The sequence below is a fragment of the Bacillus rossius genome, chromosome 14 (assembly GCF_032445375.1).
Source record: "Bacillus rossius redtenbacheri isolate Brsri chromosome 14, Brsri_v3, whole genome shotgun sequence".
In the NCBI taxonomy this organism is placed as follows: Eukaryota; Metazoa; Arthropoda; class Insecta; order Phasmatodea; family Bacillidae; genus Bacillus; species Bacillus rossius.
Genome location: NC_086341.1, coordinates 24,012,986 through 24,031,272, shown reverse-complemented (window position 1 = coordinate 24,031,272; position 18,287 = coordinate 24,012,986). Strand labels below are relative to the sequence as shown.

The following is an 18,287-nucleotide window of genomic DNA, read 5'->3' as shown; positions in this document are numbered from 1 at the left end:
GGATCATGTACGCGTGTCACGAAACAAGAAAGTTTTTGAAAAGGGGTTTACACCGAATTGGTCTCACGAAGTGTTTAAAGTAACAGCTATGAGGTCCAGCTTTCCGCGTGTGTATAACTTGAGTGATATGGATGGAAATGAAATACAAGATGTTTTTTATGCTTCAGAAATTCAAATTACAAAATACCCCGATACATACTTGGTAAATAAAATTCATCGAAAGCGTGGTGAAAGATTACAGGTGTCTTGGAAGGGGTTTCCTGATACCGTGAGGACATGGGTAAAGAGAAATGATATGAGAGTTTAAGATTACATATACACATTTTATTTTACCTTATTGCTTGTTCTCAATCGAAGCATATTCTATGGAATCGTTTGTGTGGGCTGTTGTTGAGATTCTATTCCTGCAATGTATTTATAATGTGTGGACTACTTCCTGAACACGACCCAGCACTCTGCAGCTTGGGATCAACAAGCTGTGACGTCAGCCCGCGCTGGGCGCCTCATTGGAATGTGTAGCGCGACATCGGGGTTGTTGTCATCTTTCCGTCAAGACCCGGTCAACTATAGTCTTCATTCTGTCTCTGACAATTCCATGATGAACATTGCTGCTTTTGAGGAAATTCGCGATTGCATTGACTATACGCTTCATGCTTGCATCGGCATGAATATAGATGCGATAGTACACCATCTAGAGGTCTCCGCGATCAATTTGTTCGCTGCATTTCCAGAGGAATACGAGTTTCTAACATACCTTTACAACGGTATTATAGCATGCCTTGAAGCTGTAATGGAGGCTCAAGAGCAAGTGGAGCCAGATGATGGAGTGGACAGCGGCTTGGGAGAGAGTGACGGTGAAGCATAATGCTTGCGCCCTTGTTAAACATGGAAAATAGGCCTCTCGGGGAAACTCGCCATGTATAAAAAAAAGGAGTTAACGCATCTAATGCTGTACCTCCTGAGACATAGTCTCTAAGGTGATGTGGAAAGCAGCATACCACTATAAATTCAAACACAAGTTTTTTTTTTTTTTTTTTCAGCTTACACTCCAGAGAATCTTCCGCCACGTCGAGATGAAGAGAATGAGACTACACATCATAGTTATAAATTCACTATCACTAAATAATAATAATGAGCTTACACTATTATTAAATGCATTACAGGAAAGCTAACACTAAAGTATGCCTACAAGAAAAAATTTCTTATGCCTGCTTCTGATGCATATAAAGGAACACATATCATGATCATTCAATATGGTGCACTCTGTGCATGTAAGGGAACAATCTTTTCGGTGCACTCTGTGCATGTATTGGAACGAGTCCTTGGGTGTATCATGTGCTTCCAAGATGGTGGGGCTGTTGAATCCAAGATGGCGGAGAATTGTTTAAAGGTTGTAATATTTTTTTAAATTTAAATATCGCGCCCTCTGGTAGCAACACTTGTTACTAAATATATCGATTAGCATTCGACCTATCGAATGGTGCTGCACCCTGGCAGCTGAAATATGAAATAAATGTAAATATATCGATTAGCATTCGACCTATCGAATGGTGCTGCGCCCTGGCAGCTGAAATATGAAATAAAAGTAAATATATCGATTAGCATTCGACCTATCGAATGGTGCTGCGCCCTGGCAGCTGAAATATGAAATAAAAGTAAATATATCGATTAGCATTCGACCTATCGAATGGTGCTGCGCCCTGGCAGCTGAAATATGAAATAAAAGTAAATATATCGATTAGCATTCGACCTATCGAATGGTGCTGCGCCCTGGCAGCTGAAATATGAAATAAAAGTAAATATATCGATTAGCATTCGACCTATCGAATGGTGCTGCGCCCTGGCAGCTGAAATATGAAATAAAGATGGCGACGGTGGCACACTCTGGTAGCCAACTTGAGAATCACGATGGCGGCACCTCTGGCAACTAATTTTTGAATTTGCCGCGCGATACTAGCGACATCTACCAGCCAACTTGAGAACCAAGATGGCGGCGCCTCTGGCAACTAATTTTTGAATTTGGCACCATCTGGTAGTCTGTGCTGGAATTAAAGATGGCGGCTGTATAATAATTTTAATTTCAAATGTGGCGCCTTAGGTATGCATTAAGGAAAACAAAAACACCCTCCCCCATTTATTATAAACTTGCCGTCAGTACGTAGCATATATAGATTATTTATTCCACCATATTCCAATTGGTCTCGTGGTCTAGTGGTCAAGGCGTCCGCCTCGTAACCACGACATCCTGGACGTTTTCACGTCCCATGGATCGAATCCCAGCCTCGGCACTGAAAATATTTTAGTTAAAATAAAATAATACCTGCTGCTACCTGGTGGCGACCAACAGAACTATATGACGTCACACAAGATGGCGGCCTCCAGCAGCCGAAACAAGATGGCGACCAGGAAAAATCAAGATGGCGGCCTCCAGCAGACGAAACAAGATGGCGACCAGGAAAAATCAAGATGGCGGCCTCCAGCAGACGAAACAAGATGGCGGCCAGAAGAAATCAAGATGGCGGCCTCCAGCAGACGACACAGAATCATGACATCACGATTCGAAGTTGGTGGAAATTTCTAGAAATACAAAATGGCGGATTTGCGGATTTGCGATTTGCGGATTTGCGGATTAGCAGATTTGCGAATTTACGAATTTGCGGATTTGCAGATTTGCGGATTTGCGGATTTGCGGATTAGCCACTGGATTAGCGGATTAGCCACTGGATTAGCGCATAAAAAACTGGATTTGCACATAAAAAACCATAAAAAAATGCGTAAAAAACCATAAAAAATGGGATAATCCCCGGATTACCCCGCTCCCCCCTCGCCTATGTTCCAGAGTCGGCACGCTCTCCCTACTCACGTCCCGGAGAAGAGTACACAGGGACATTCATCAACATTGAGTGTGTTGTATCAGGGCGCCGTCCGTCTACCGGACGTGCTCCGGCCCTGAGCCGGTCCGGACCCGGCCCTGATATGTGTGTCCAGACCTTTAACATGTGACTAAAGACCTGCGAAGTTCGCGGTTTCAAATGACCAATAGGACAGACTCCACGATTCTCTACGTACTCGGGCAACTATCACCTGGTCATTGGCCAACCGACTCGGGACACCTGTTTACTGCGATTCTCATGATTCGGTCATTCTTTTGTTGAACGTTTGCCACTGGCTCAAGAGTCCTTCAGGTAAATTGCGGTCCAATCACTGACGCAGCATTAAGCTAAACGAGTTTGGATTCCAGCCTGTCTAGAAAGGAATCCGCGAATTTTTCCGGTCTCTACATATGACTAGAGACCCGCATAATTCGCGGATTCATTTCGTGATATGTGCTACAATTCAAATAATTGTACCTTAGCGCTGCTTCTGCAAATTGGTTCACTGTTAATCTGGAGTAATGGGGGGCCAATTAGAGGACCCTCGCTCAAAGAAGTGTCGAATCACAGACACTCGGTCGAGACGACTCACAAGTCAGCAGCCAATGAACAGGTGGCATTTGCCCGAGTGTGTAGAGCGTAGTAGAGACTATCCTGGAGGTCATTGAATCCGCGAATTTTGCAGGTCTCTACATATGACAGATTATCCCGACCTTACGGCCGGCGTTTTCACGTTCCCCATCCCACATATACGCCCTAATAGTGCAGGGTGGGAGTAACATTCCAGTTCGCTTTTCATAAACATTCCAGAGCTTTCTAAAAACAGAACTGTTAGGGATCGCTTCTTTTTTTTTTTTTTTGATTGGGAGGGTATTAGAGCTTCGGCGATGACATGGGTAACGAGCAAATTCGTGGTAAACATACGCAAACTGCGTTTACAACTGAATTTCTGGACGCAAATCACACGTTTCAGCTCCCGCCGTTTGAATTCGCTGCCGTAGCAGCATTCGATTTGCAGAGCGAAATTTTAAAACTATACAACGAAACGGCTCCAATAAAAGCGAGAAAAAAAATTAAACTTGAAAAAAAACATACTAAACCCCGGATTTGGACCTGATTTCCGAAAAGGAATTTTTATGAAGCACTGCCCAACTTGTTAAAATTAATCGAACGGTTAATACAATAAGTTTCCCTTTGTCTTTGTGAACTTTGGTTCGCGCCATCCGCCACAGAGGGCAGCTCGGTTCCATACGACTTCCGTTCCATTCACGAAATTACTCCTACCGAATGCCGTATACCGAGAGCTAAGTTGTTACACATAAAAAATTATCAACAAGGATGAGAAACACAAGCATGCACTGACAAATCGCAGCATCACAATTTTAACCATACCATGTCCTAGATGATGTTTTTTGTGTGGCATTTGAAAAATTTGTTTTTAAGTCATTGAACTGATGAAAAGAGCAACAATGGCTTTAATCAAGCCTACCATGATAAGTCGTTAAGCTTGCAGTCAACTTGTCGCAGTATCTACTTGCAAAAACGAAACCAAATTACAACACTCGGCAAGCGTGTCTCAGACTTAATTATTCAAATTATTTATTTAATCGATTTATTTTATTTGGTGAAGTTCAGCCGTACCGCTTTGTCTACCACTTCACCGAGACTTACAAAATAAAAAAAAACTAACTAAACAAATTAGTAGCAAGTTTAAGTTAAATATATAAAAGACACATGTATAATACTAGACATAATTTGATGAATATTAAAAAAAAATCTATATATGGGACACTAGTACTCAACACATACGTAATAATTAAAAATCCGGATGTTTGTATGCCGACGGGAATAGAACCCAATAATCGAGCTTTGTTGGTAAAGCGAGTTATCCGACCGCTCGACAACGTTGTGGCAACGCCGTGACAACGTTGTGACAACGCCGTGACAACATTGTGGCAACGCCGTGACAAAATTGTGGCAACGCCGTGACAACATTGTGGCAACGCCGTGACAACATTGTGGCAATGTTGTGGCAACGCCGTGGCAACATTGTGACAACATTGTGGCAACGTTGTGACATAATTGTGGCAACGTTGTGAGAATGACGTGGCAACGTTGTGGCAACGATGTGAAAACGTTGTGGCAACGTTCTGAGAACGCCGTGGAAACGTTGTGACATAGTTGTGGCAACATTGTGGCAACACTTTAGCAACATTGTGGCAACATAAGGACAGAGTTTGCAGACTCACGATGTGGGGTGCCGGACGTCAGCGTTCATCTCGTGCGGCCCGCCGCCTCCCCCCTTGCGGGTCGCTTCCTTCTGGTTCTCGTCCATAGACAGGATGAACAGCTTCGAGGAGGCGACATTGCTGCGAACGAGCGGGCAGACAGAGGCACATTTATTTATTCCTCGAAACCCGAGACTCATTACGAGCGGAACGGCAGAGTCATATGACCCTCCCATAAAAATCAGTTGTAAGGGTCAGATTCTCAAGAGGAATAACAAACTAACCGTCCGTAGGAGTAGGGTTTCAAATCTTTACATGCTCAGAAATGTTTTTACATACGATGTAAGTTATCACATTTAAATTTTAAAAATAATTCTATTTGAGTTGTGTAAGTTATGAGTATGAGTTTAAACACATTAGTAAAAAAGTTTTTTTTCTTTCTATTCTGTTCTGATATTGATAGAGGTAATTTTTATTTTTAAAAACTGTAAAACAATGATACCAGGCTTTGAACGGGTAGAACAATATTTTCAACAGAGCAATAATTGTTGATCTAATAACGATCATATATAAGAAAACTTATGACTAATTTAATTTAATGTCATAACCAATTGTTATCTGACCTTCGAGTCCAATTTTTTTTTAAAGCTGTTTTAATAAGATGTCAAAAATAATCACAGAAATACTACATTAAGATTCGTAAGCCAAGAACGCGGTCAAATTAATCGTTTATTTTCAGGTTTAATTACAAATATAGTTGTATCATATATAAAAAAAAAGAATATATATTTTCATCAAAAAAGTTGCTGATTTCCACATGGCACAGTGTAGCTTTATAACATCAGGAAAATATTTTAAATAGTTTCAGTAGGTTTTTTCACACCAACAAATAAACAAGCAAACTCACACACGCTGTTTTCATACTATAGCATAGGGGAGACCGGGGCTGGTTGTAACAGTTTCGCTATTTTATTTTTTATCTGATCATGGATAATATAAACGGCACTTCTGACTGAGCTAACTTATTCAGTAGTTATTCTACTTTTACAAAACAATTTTTACATAAATTTTCCTCTAGCATATTTTTCTGTACAAATCTAAAACCTCGGAGGTGTAAAGTGTTACAACCTGCCCCGAGGCGGGGCTGGTTGTAACACACATTGGGGTAGGTTGTAACAACATTACTACAAGGTAAAATATAATTTTTACTGGGATTACTTATAACAAATTACTACTTATACAATATATTTCAACAAAAATTATTATTTTTTCACTTGTTTAACTTCAGTTTGTCAAATATTAAATGAACAGTGGTCCTCACTCAGAGATTTCATCTGATTGGCAATTATGACTAATATACATTTTAGATTTTTTTGCACAAGAAAAATGCGACCATAACTGGCAGTTTAGACAACGAACCCACTCCTCTCCTGGTTTGCTTGTAGAGAATGATTCCAAACACACTAAACAAAAGCACTCGCTTTCTTCCTCTGATGAGCTGCACTCTGCTGATCTTCGTTTTAGAGAACGTTTGGGCGTGGATTTTGCAGGCATGCGCGTTTGTGATACATTCCCTTTTATCTTAATCAAGCCTGGTGTTCCTCGTTTCGCAAATTCTTCTTCAATGGCTTTCTTCTCTGGAGTATCCGTCAAAATGGCACTTTTCCTGGTCTTTCTTCCTCCTTTCCTTTTCCTTGGAGCGACTTTAGGAAGAGGTAGAACCACTTCTGGAGAAAACTTCTCTGGTGTGTGGGAACAGTTAGAAAATGATTGAACTGGTGTTCCTTGTGAATCCCTGGACACATCTTGTGAACAACTTGGTGCTAAGTCTGGATCAGGCCTGTCTGTCACAAACGAAGGAGCGAAATCGGCATCCTGAAATATTTCCCTATTATAAGGATGTATTCCACATTTCTCAAATCCTTGTTGGATATTTCTTGGCGTTGTGGCAGTGGGAAAAGCTATCTTTAAGATTGAGGGAATATCATAGATTGACATAGGCTTAACTGTGCTCTCTGGTGTTTTGTTGTTCCTCAACCATGCATCCATTGCCGTATTGATCTGTTTTTTGAGTGGGGCAAAAGCACTTCGATCAAGTGGCTGAAGGCGATGAGTGCAGTGAGGTGGGAACGATAGCATTACAATGCCATTTTCTTTGGCAAAATCTAAACAGTCAGGAGCTAAATGCGACTGATGATTGTCTAGAAGGAGGAGGATAGGTTTCTCTGGGCTCGAACGAATACAAGAAACAAAATGCTTAAGAAAAAGCAAGAACTCTACCTCCGTAGTCCAGCCAGACTTATTTGCAGCACCTATACATCCAGTTGGACCATCTCTGATGAAGTGATCATAATACCTTACCCTAGGAAAAATAAACATAGGAGGGATAGCATTTCCAGCAGCATTTACTGCTACAGTTAGAGTAACTAACTGCCCTCGTTCAGATGATGTCATTGCTCCAATTTGTTTTACCCCCTTTCTTGCTACGATTTTTGAAGGATTCTGGACAGTAGTGACCCCGGTCTCATCTACATTCCAAATGTCATTAGCTGTGAAAGAATGGCGATCATAAACTTCAGAGAGTTTGTCAAAAAATTTTGAAACGTTGGCACGATTAAAACTAGAAGCCCTTCCCAAACTAGTTGCCTCTGGAGTCCGAATGGAAAGGTCTGGGTGGCGCTTTAAAAAGGAAGAGAGCCAATCTGCACCTGCTAGTTCTTTGTCACTCCATGTGTTTGGCATGGGAACATTATACTTCTTCCCACATAAGAATGCAAGATGACGTACATCACGTGGAGTGAGTCCAAAATATATGTCAGAACATGTTTTTATGTAGGAAACAAGAGCGATCTCTTGCAAAGGTGTAAATACCTGTCTGTTCCCATAATAACCAGCCAAAGGTTTCCACTCCTCTCGAAAATTAATATCGACTGCATTTAAACCTGAAACAATAGAAAAACCATACAGGCCTATGTTAATTTTGCTCCTGTTTTCACATAAGAAAATCTAAACTACGCAAAACCATATTTTTGTACTAATACAATAAAAAACGTTTACAACCCATTGTTGAGACGTATTTATGTTAGAAATCAAGCAGATGTAATTAAGAAAATTCATTAATGAATGCAACTTACGTTTGTTTTTCTTTTTTATGTACCTCCCAAGTGTCACATGGCAGATGTTGTACGTTTTCGCAGCATGCCTAACAGATCTTCCTTCTCTTACAACTTCAGCTGCTTTCTCCAACATGTCAATAGAATATTTTCCTTTGTCGGTTTTTCTTTTGTAGTTACGCATCTGAAATTAAAATTTGACTGGAAGTTATTAATTACATCTACAAGATAAAACCGTTTAAAATGTATTTTTTTTCTTTCATAAAAGACTTAAAAGGAACAATAAATTAGGAAAACGTGGTCACGGGGTAGGTTGTAACAGTACGTGGGGCAGGTTGTAACAGATTAATTTCGCTGTTACAACCTACCCCATGTGACATCATTATAGAAAACATTTAATTTTACCATATAGTTTGTATTTGTTTCCAATGCCAACAAAACATATCAGAACCTAAAGCTTAGGAGATTATTTTGCCCCGAAGACATTTTCTAAACTCCCTATACATTACGTACAATACGAATGTCAGTCAAACAAACAATATTTACTTACCTCGTCCAAAAACAAATTTTTCCTTCTTGTCGCCAGTGAAATCGTCCGACTGCCACAGTGTTACCACTCGCACTGAAGGCATCATAATGTGCCTTGATGGCTGAAACGATGATACGCTCTTGTGGCTGGTCGTGGAACTATTCGCCCTGTTACAACCTGCCCCTGTTACAACCAGCCCCGGTCTCCCCTATATATATATATATATATATATATATATATATATATATATATATATATATATATATACATATATACATATACATACATATATATGTATGGGTAACAAAACTTTTTAAATTGTTATTTGACCTCTAATATTGAACATCTTCCGCCACCCCTGTCAAAACATTTATTCGATCAACAATTTAAATGTAGAAAATTATAAAAAAAATAGTAATTTTTCTAACAAGCCGTTGCAACCAGTTGTATTGATGGATTTAAATATGAATATTTACTTGTTGTTTTGCGCCTAGCAGCTATTTTTTTATTATTTTTGTAGTTTGTTATTTTACTTTTAATTTTTATTAAATAGTTATTTCCTTGACGGAATCAAAAATAAGTTTACGTATTTCTGGTGGTCACTAGCTGTCATAATAATTCTGGCATATGCATTATTGCCGTCTCCCCAAAATAAAAATTGAAGTGATTAGGAGATTGAAACTTTCAATGTTAAAGGTCAATAGTACTACTTATTACTTCATAACATAATTAAAATTATTCTAAGACAAATAAATGCAACTTTAATTTTTTGTGTCAGAATATCGTGAAATATTTTGAAATTTCGACACTTAAATAAATTTGATTAAATTTATCTAAGATTATTAATAATTATGTCATGAAGTTGCAGTAAATTTAATTTCATACTGTTAGGTTTCACTCCTACAATACATTTTTTTTTCCTGAGTGGGCAGCCAACACGTAAAAAGTGGGATTTTGGTAGCTAATAATGCAAGACGTTCTTCGATGAAATTGATTTAATTTCATAACAAATCTCAAAATTCTTTTAAAACAAGTAATATTTCGTGTTAATATTAAATAATGATCTGCTGGGTGCCAAGTATCCTTAAGTTAGTGGGATTTTTAACTAAATTTTGTGAAAATATGTATTACGAACTCGCAGTTTTGTCTGTAAATTTAATTGATGTGGAGTAGTTTCTTTCGTTTAAAATTTTTGTAACCAAATCGAGATATAAATTATTTAAAGCAAAGTTCAAAAATATAAACGATTTTCGGTAATGAAAATAATTACGAACACTTACGCGACTTTTTATACCCATTATATTTAACTTAGTGAATATTTGTTGAACATATTTGTGACAGAACAACAAATAGTGTTACGATTTCAGAAATAGCCCTTAAATAATAGTCATGTCTAGAAAACGAAAAAAAAAAAAAAAAAATCTTTAACTTCGCGTGTGAGTCCAAGCCTTTTTTTAATTTTAAAGTTTTAAAGAAACTAGGTGCCTGAGTCACAAACATCGATAATTCTGAGACATTTCTCATCTTGGTGAGAGGGAATCGTGCATTTATTTGAATTCATCGTGATATTGTAATTCTGTGGATGCGTGTTTGCGGTGGGTAGTCAAATTGTAGTATGAGTAGAGACCTGTGAATTTCGCGGATTCAATTACCTACATGATATACTCCAATATCCTCTACACACTCGGGTAAATGCCAACTGTTCATTGGCTGTTGACTTGTGAGTCGTCTCGACTGGGTGGCCTGTGATTCGACATTTCTATGAGTGAGGGTCTCTAATTGGCCATCAGTCCTCCAGATTAACAGAGAACCAATGACAGAAGCAGCACTAAGGTATAATTATTTGAATTTTAGCATAACACGAAATGAATCCGCGAAATTCACGGGTCTCTAAGTATGAGTCATTCATCGGACGTGCCGAAATTTCGGCACTGTCTTTCCTTTAATAAGGCTAAACTTGTTTTTAGTTTTTTTAAACGTGAATGATCTAACAACGTGAAAAAAATATTCCCCTTTTATATGAAAAAATTATTTATTTTAAAAATAATTATTGCTGTTGTAACCACTTCTCGGGTCGTTACTGTACAAAATGAATCGAGAAAAATACATGCTTATTCTGCCATATTTATGTTTAGATGGCCTTTAATACTTAAATCTGGCCACCCCAAGCTACTATTATCACGTCTTTTTTAATATCTTACCACATTGTGACTCCCGCTGTCTGTAGCTACGATAAATTTGATTATTAAAATAATGAACTGACATGAGATCCGTTTTACCAAAAAAAATCTTCATTCCGAGGAGAAAATTAAAGGAAAATTTTTAAGTTATGAGACTGTGCACAAAAGGGCTGTAAGTGATGCAACTTTCAAGATTGTATATGGGTTCCGACCTTGCCACATATGCTTGATATACCAGTTATCAAGGATATCAAAGGGCAAAAGCAAATAAGAAATATTAATAATAATGACTTTACTAACAGCGTTTTATGAGTAATAAGATATATTTTTAATTTTGTAGACACTGTCATAAGAAAACTGTGTGTGAAAGCGCAGTAGCAAATACGTTGGAATCGGGTATAAAATATCCTGGCTTAAATCCTGTCAAGTATTTAAGTGTGTGATTGGGTCAAAATTTGTTTGCCTGTTTACCTGCAATTATTTTATTTTAATACCAATTTTTTTTGTGTTTTTTTTTTTTTTTTCAAAGAAGCTGTGCTTGAATTATGTTCACAAGGTTACCAATCATCTTTTATTTCAAAATATACCTCGCCGCTTGAGATCAAGACCCAGAATTTGCAAAGATTTTTATTTGCGTGGGAATGACGCACTCAAGCATTCCTTAACATGTACTCCAACATTTACAAACGTGGGAAGATCCCTGTTCGTAACAAGCGGTTTGTTGACACAAACGTCTGATTGCGCAACATGCAGAGAGAGAGAGACTACGTGCATCACTGTGAATGAGTAGTTTACATCGCGTCGACAACACAGATGGTGGGAAGTTTCCGTGAATTGTCATTTCCAAAGAGTCTCAACTGTCTGTGATTCATTATCTACTATCATGTGCAAATATTCACAGAAAGAGATAACATTTAACTTTTCGAAAACACCCGTAGAGCCAGTTATATATTTTAGAAATCATTTAGACATATCGTAATAAAACACATTAATTGATATTTTATTAAACGAAAAATCTAGGTGACAAAGTTTATTGTCAACAAACAAAATAAACACAGAGATTGCTATTTTTTTTTTAAATATCCTACGTCAGTGAGAAATATCACCTTTTAATAGACTATTTGGATTCAAATAAATATCTATGCTACGTTACAAATGCAGTAACTATTGTGACACCAACAGACACGGGACATGCAGTGCGTAAAAGAGACGAAACGACGGACAGAAGCTCTTCAAGGACAACACAGACTACTTGGGCTGACGGACACAAACACACCAAGCCTTGTATAGTGCGGACCAAGAGTCTTGTGAGCTGGATCCTGTAGTTTCTATAAACGCGAGCTCCTCTAAACGGACCTTCATAACCACAAACAGTGCGGAAGAAATGTAAGTTCAATTCGGCACGGCCATAATACACATAACCTGTCCTAAAAACATTAGCCCTCGTATGACGCAGATGTGTGACTTAATTAAAAAAAAAAAATCTGTCAATGCTGAAAACGTTTTGTTTTATCGATGAATTTTAATGAGTTACACTGACATATTTTGAAATTAGTTTCATCGCATGCAAATACACCCGAAATTTGGAAGGTCTCCATTTTTTGTAGTACTATTTATTCAATTATCCATTGTGGTTCTCCATGCTTCTCCTATGGTAAACTTTCGACCTAAAATCTCGAGTTTCAAAATTAATTTGTGTTCGAAGAATACTGTACGCATCTTGTTTCACACAAAAAAATACACTAGATATTCTTCTTTTGTGCACAAAAAGTAATTAACATTTAATGCATTCAGTATTGCTGATTTTTAATTATAATAGGCATTAGGTCCGAAGTTGGTCGAAACCATTTTCTTTATATAGCAATCCCAAGTATGTCATTTCTTAAACGAATTTTTTCTTGCATTAAATAACAATCCTATGATTATTCCTTCCAAACAATCGTTGATGGCACTTTATTATCGACTAAATAATTTTGTGACCTTTCCTACAATTATGCTAGACTCCGTTGCCGTTACGCACGAATGGTCAGAATCTTCCGAACGGGTATAGTCGCTTCCCACTGATACACATTCTATTCCCCTACTTGTCCTACTTCCCCTGCTTCAGCTTTCCCTCCTTCACGCTTGCCCTTCACGCTTTTCGCGTTACAGACGAACGGTCAAAATCTTCCGAACGCGTACAGCGCACGAAGGTAGATAGCCGCTCCCCACGGATATGCATTACATGCCCCTATTTCTACTACCTCCCCTTCTTCAGCATTCCGTCTTTCCCGATTACCCATCACGCTCTTCGCGTTCCACACAAATTGTTAAAATCTTCCGAACGGATGGATTTAGAGCACGAAGGGAGAAAGCCGTTTCCCACTGATACGCATTCCCTTCCCCTGCTTCTCTTACTTCCCCTTCTTCAGCATTCCGTCTTTTCCGATTACCCCTCACGCTCTTCGCGTTACACACAAATTGTTAAAATCTTCTTAACGGATGGATGTAGCGCACGAAGGGAGAGAGCCGCTCCCCACCGATACGCATTCCCTTCCCCTTCTTCTACTACTTCATCTTCAACTTCCCCTCCTTCCCGCTTACCCCTCACGCTTTTTACCGCCTTGCTGTCGGCTCGCAGGACTTCTGGCCCGCACTATACACGTCGGACCGAACTCGACAGAAAGAGGACACCGGGCAGCGTGTTTGGAACGCACCTGAGATCACCGTCCTCCTCAGGTATACCGGTGTACCGCCTATCTTGAGAGTCCCACATGTCAGGCAGAGATTCCGCCTCCCTGACTAACCGCGCCCTCAACAGTTCTTGTGGGGTCAGAGGTCTCTTCTCCATAATTTCCTGCAGTTTTCTCTCCACTGAAAGACAAATTTATCAATTGTGTTTGATTTCGACGTAAGTGGCTCGGTGGTCGAGGGGTAGAACACTCGCCTCCCACTAGGGCAACCGGGTTGCGATTCCCGGCGGGGTCGAACCGGGATTTTCAACAAGTGGGAAACGTGGCAGACGTTGCTGTGGATTGTGGTTTTTTCTCGGGGCGCTCCTACTTCCCCCACCGATTCATCCCGTCGCATCTCATCTCACGCATCATCCAGGTAGGCCGGAACGACAGGTCTGTCACCCGGACAGGGCAGCCGGCTCCTGTTGAGTGTCAGCCCCGTTCCATCCATGTAGACCTTGCCTCAGGTGGAAAACTACATGTCGATTTTCATTTGATTTATATGAGGAAATGCACAAAAATTTGCAAAATTGAATCTTAATACAGGCACCACCCCGCACGGAGATATTTAAAGGAAACCACCATAAGAAATCAAAGGAGAAAGGGATAGGAATCAAAACATGCCATCTCAGTTACAAAAACTCTAGATGTATAACGATTTTATATCGAAATTCGGCTTCGATAAATAAAAGTAAATAATTTAAAGGGTTGCCTGAATATAATAGTGGCTTTGGTGGCTGGCTGCTACAAGTAATTATCCCTGTGGAGTCAATGGGATTTATCATCGAATTAACATCTAACTGAAAGAATACTGTGTAAAGGCTTTATGGCATAGCCTTTTAAAATCTATTTAAATATGCGATATTTGTGCAGAAGGCAAATTTTATACATCGTACCATACTAAATTGTTGTAGCATAACTATGTTGAAACTAAGGCTCGGGTTTGGTTCCTAACACTCCCCTTTATTCATTATGGATCTGGGATTTTCTGTTTCTGATCTCACAAACACTTAAATCACGGGATGGCAATATCATGGATTGGGGACACAATCGTACAGTGCTAAGATCACAGACACCGCTAAAGGTGTAAATGTAACATTTTTGTTTGAATCACTCGTTCTTCGCTCAAAACGGGAATGTCATCATGCGATTACAAATTTCCAGAGAAAACGATGGATTTCCTTGGCAAATGAACTATCATAGTTACACTGCAACCACATTAGTTACCAATGGAAAATTTTCAAAATCGCCGTTATTTCTAACATTTACTTTTACTGTACGTAAAAACAATTATATACGTTTTCAAGTTTCGTTTGAGTAAATTTTTTTAACAATATGGCAAAATTTCAAATGTCGTGGACTTGAAATTATTTAAAAAAAAAAAAAAAATTGTCAAATCCAAATTCTTCGCAGCATTTAACATTTTGAGCATTATTAAATAGGTATGTTTCGATTGTTGTTTCTTTTTATAAATGCATTGGATATTTATGTGCACACGGATATGTAGATAAGCTGTGAACTGTAAAACTGTAATGGTTGTATAGTGATCAAAATAATTATCATTACATTGCAGCCACTTAGGATCTTCGCGCCTATCAAAACTCCGTTGAAATCATCAATTTAAAAAAAATCACTTAATATTACAAGACTATGTTGAAGTGGGCGTTTCGCCCGTCAGCGTTTATGAGCGCCATCCTTACCCCTTTCCCTCTCCTCATCGGTTACTTTTCCGTTTACCCCCTCTCCTTCCGGACAGTTTTTTTTCTGGAACGTTACGTGTGCTAATGTGCCGTGCGCATTGCTTCCCCTACATTTCCCCTCAAATTTGGTCGGTCGTTATGAGACTATACGTACTTGTTTCAATCTGTAGGGCGCCGCCATGTAAATTAAAGTCAGACTACTCGACATTAAATACAATTTCTTGTGACGGAAATTAACTTTTTTGGTTTTTTAAGTTTTTAATGTTTGTTTGATTAGTCGTTAGAATATTTATGTATAAAACAGTGGCTATATATATATATATATATCTTGCTATTTGCACTAACTTGTTCTACTGGTGTACGCTATATATATCGTACACCAGTACAACAAGTTGGTGCAAATAGAAAACTAGAATCTCTAGACGTGAACATCGAACCTACAACCCATTAACAACAAATCCTTTTAAAGACAAAAACTTACATGCCAAAACACGAGCGACTGGGTGGCAAACACGCAACTAAGCACGCGAAAATTAAACGTTAATATGGTACTCGCGTAATCATTGGCACCACCCATAAGCAAATTCGAACACGCGAAGCAACAGAAAGCGCACTTCACGTCGAGGATTCACATTCACGCCGTACTAGCTTACTAATAAAAGACCAAAATGTGAACTGGCTCACGCAGATGACGAGAAGCCTAAGATGTCCATCAAGTTCTGTCCCTGCCCGAAAACGCCCGAATATTCACCTTCGGGCAACCTCGGGATTTGTTTTATTTTTGCGCAGGAAATATGAATTCAAATATTAAAAGTGGTCGGTTAGGTTAGCTACATTAAAACACTTTAAAACACTATGGACGGTACGTTAGGTAAGTATAGCTACATTAAAATAAAAAGAGAAATATAAATATATGTAAATAAACCCGAGGTTGGCCGAAGGTGAATATTCGGGCGTGTTCGGGCAGGGACAGAACTTGATGTAGATCTTAGGCTTCCCGCAGATGACACACCTGCCACGCGAAACAACGTGGAGATATAAAAGCTAAGAAAAGCACGAACGAACTCGACAAGCATGCCGCAAAGAATTAAAACGTGGCCGAGACGCGAGAAAAAGTTACTAAACAGAGCGTAGCAATTCTGATCGCTTCAGAAACGAACCCACAGAGCACGACAGGCATGAGTTGCGCGCATGTTGTCAGTCAAATAGTAACAAAAACTATAACGGATACAGCAAAAAAAACCGACACATTATCGAACATTCATCGCAAGCGTCACGAAACGACACGTTATTGAAAGAAAACCCCTACAGCAGTTCAAAGCATGTAGAATAGAAACCAAACAGCCACGTGACGAGATCTGATACGAACAATTCTGTAAAAATAAATTACACAAAATAATTTAATTTAGCTACTGTTTTGAACATAGAGAATCTAACGTCTAAATCAAATGAACATTAAATACTTAAAACCCCAAGATGTTAGATTAAAGTCGAAGCGCCTGACTTTAATTTACATGATGGCGCCCCACAGATTGAAACAAGTAGTCACGTAACAACCGACAAAATTTGAAGAAGATTTAAATTAGCTGTGCAGGAGCTTATATAGTCACTGACCTAAACTAGTGCGCGCGCAAGGAGGGGAAATGTAGGGGAAGCAATGCGCACGGCACATTAGCACACGTAACGTTCCAGAAAAAAATAAACTGTCCGGAAGGAGAGGGGGTAAATGGAAAGATAACCGAAGAGGAGGGGAAAAGGGGTAAGGATGGCGCTCATAAACGCTGACGGGCGAAACGTCCACTTCAACATAGTCTTGTAATATTAACTGATCTTTTTTTGTAATGGATGTTTTCAACGGAGTTTTGATAGGCGCGAAAACGCTTGGTGGATGAATACAATAAACTGAAGCACATATCGAGATTGCAACGTCATTCGTCGGTCAACACTTCAAGACGCGATGCTGGAAGGTTGATAGCAGTTGAACAGTGCCTTTACGACGGAGGTTTGAGTTACGCAGATAACGCACTCGTGTGTGCCTGAATTTACAATGCGTGTCACTGTTTCAGAGATAACCACGGGTGAGCGCGAATTTATTATCGCGCAACCATGCATTTACCTTTTGATGACAAATCGTGCGCGAGTGGCAAAGTCAACCAACTTGAAACAGTTGCGCAATTCAATTCATTCACTCCTCTCGCTTTGCCGACTTCACTTGGTAAAATTACGCGATGAACGGACACAAGTATGTACATGCAAATAGTAATTTTATTTTCTTTGTGACCATTTTTTTCTTCTAAAATCTGTTCTCTTGTCCACGTAATTGTTGCGCACTTACTACAGCTTTGTTCTTTACTTATTTTTTTTCTTCCTAGCCCACGTGTTGGAAAAAAAATGGAGTCTTTCAGTACTCACCAGTGAATATTCAAAGCCAGTGATGAGTAACATCTAATTTCGGTAACGAGCGAATTCATGTGTTCTCATGTTGCAAATACGCTTATAATACCAAAAATCTGTCACGAAAATTTAACGTCGAATTCTTTGTAACATAATGCCGAGCGTGATAAATGCAAGCAAATACGGTTTTTAATTAAATATCTGGACGCTGCTAGAATTTTCCGCCGGGGCAGCTACGTCGACTATAGAATAATTCGATTTGCAGAGCGAAATGATAAACTATATAATGAAATGGCTCCGTTAAAAGTGAAAAAGACTTGAAAAAAATACTAAATCCCGGCTTCGGACCTGATTATCAACAAGGAATGTTATTAAAGTATTGCCCATATTGTTAAAGTTCATTACAACAGTTAAAACTATAAAGTTTCAATTTGTCTTTGTGAGTATTTGTTCGCGCCTTCCGTCACAGATGGCAGCACCGTGGTTACACATTTCCGTTCCATGTGACTTCCGTTCCATTCACGAAATTACTCCTACCAAATCCCGCATTAAAAAA

At 39.1% G+C, this 18,287-nt stretch overlaps 2 protein-coding genes across 3 annotated transcripts in view; both read right to left on the bottom strand.

Moving 5' to 3' along the window:
• LOC134538715 (proton-coupled amino acid transporter-like protein CG1139) overlaps positions 1-18,287 on the bottom strand; it is a 125,226-nt gene that overhangs the window by 49,377 nt on the left and 57,562 nt on the right. Inside the window, exons 3-4 of one of the 2 annotated variants that reach the window (XM_063380153.1) lie at positions 13,620-13,776; positions 5,123-5,242 (exon numbers count right to left, since the gene is read on the bottom strand). In XM_063380153.1, coding sequence (XP_063236223.1) covers positions 5,123-5,242; positions 13,620-13,776 — 277 coding nt within the window. The remainder of the gene's footprint in view (positions 1-5,122; positions 5,243-13,619; positions 13,777-18,287) is intronic. The other variant, XM_063380154.1, reaches the window with a different exon arrangement.
• On the bottom strand, positions 6,107-8,938 carry LOC134538937 (uncharacterized). The gene is made up of 3 exons (XM_063380553.1): positions 8,765-8,938; positions 8,236-8,398; positions 6,107-8,043 (listed from the first exon to the last, which is right to left on the bottom strand). The coding sequence occupies exons 2-3, from the start codon at positions 8,396-8,398 to the stop codon at positions 6,419-6,421; spliced, it is 1,788 nt and encodes a 595-aa protein (XP_063236623.1). The 5' UTR covers positions 8,765-8,938; the 3' UTR covers positions 6,107-6,418.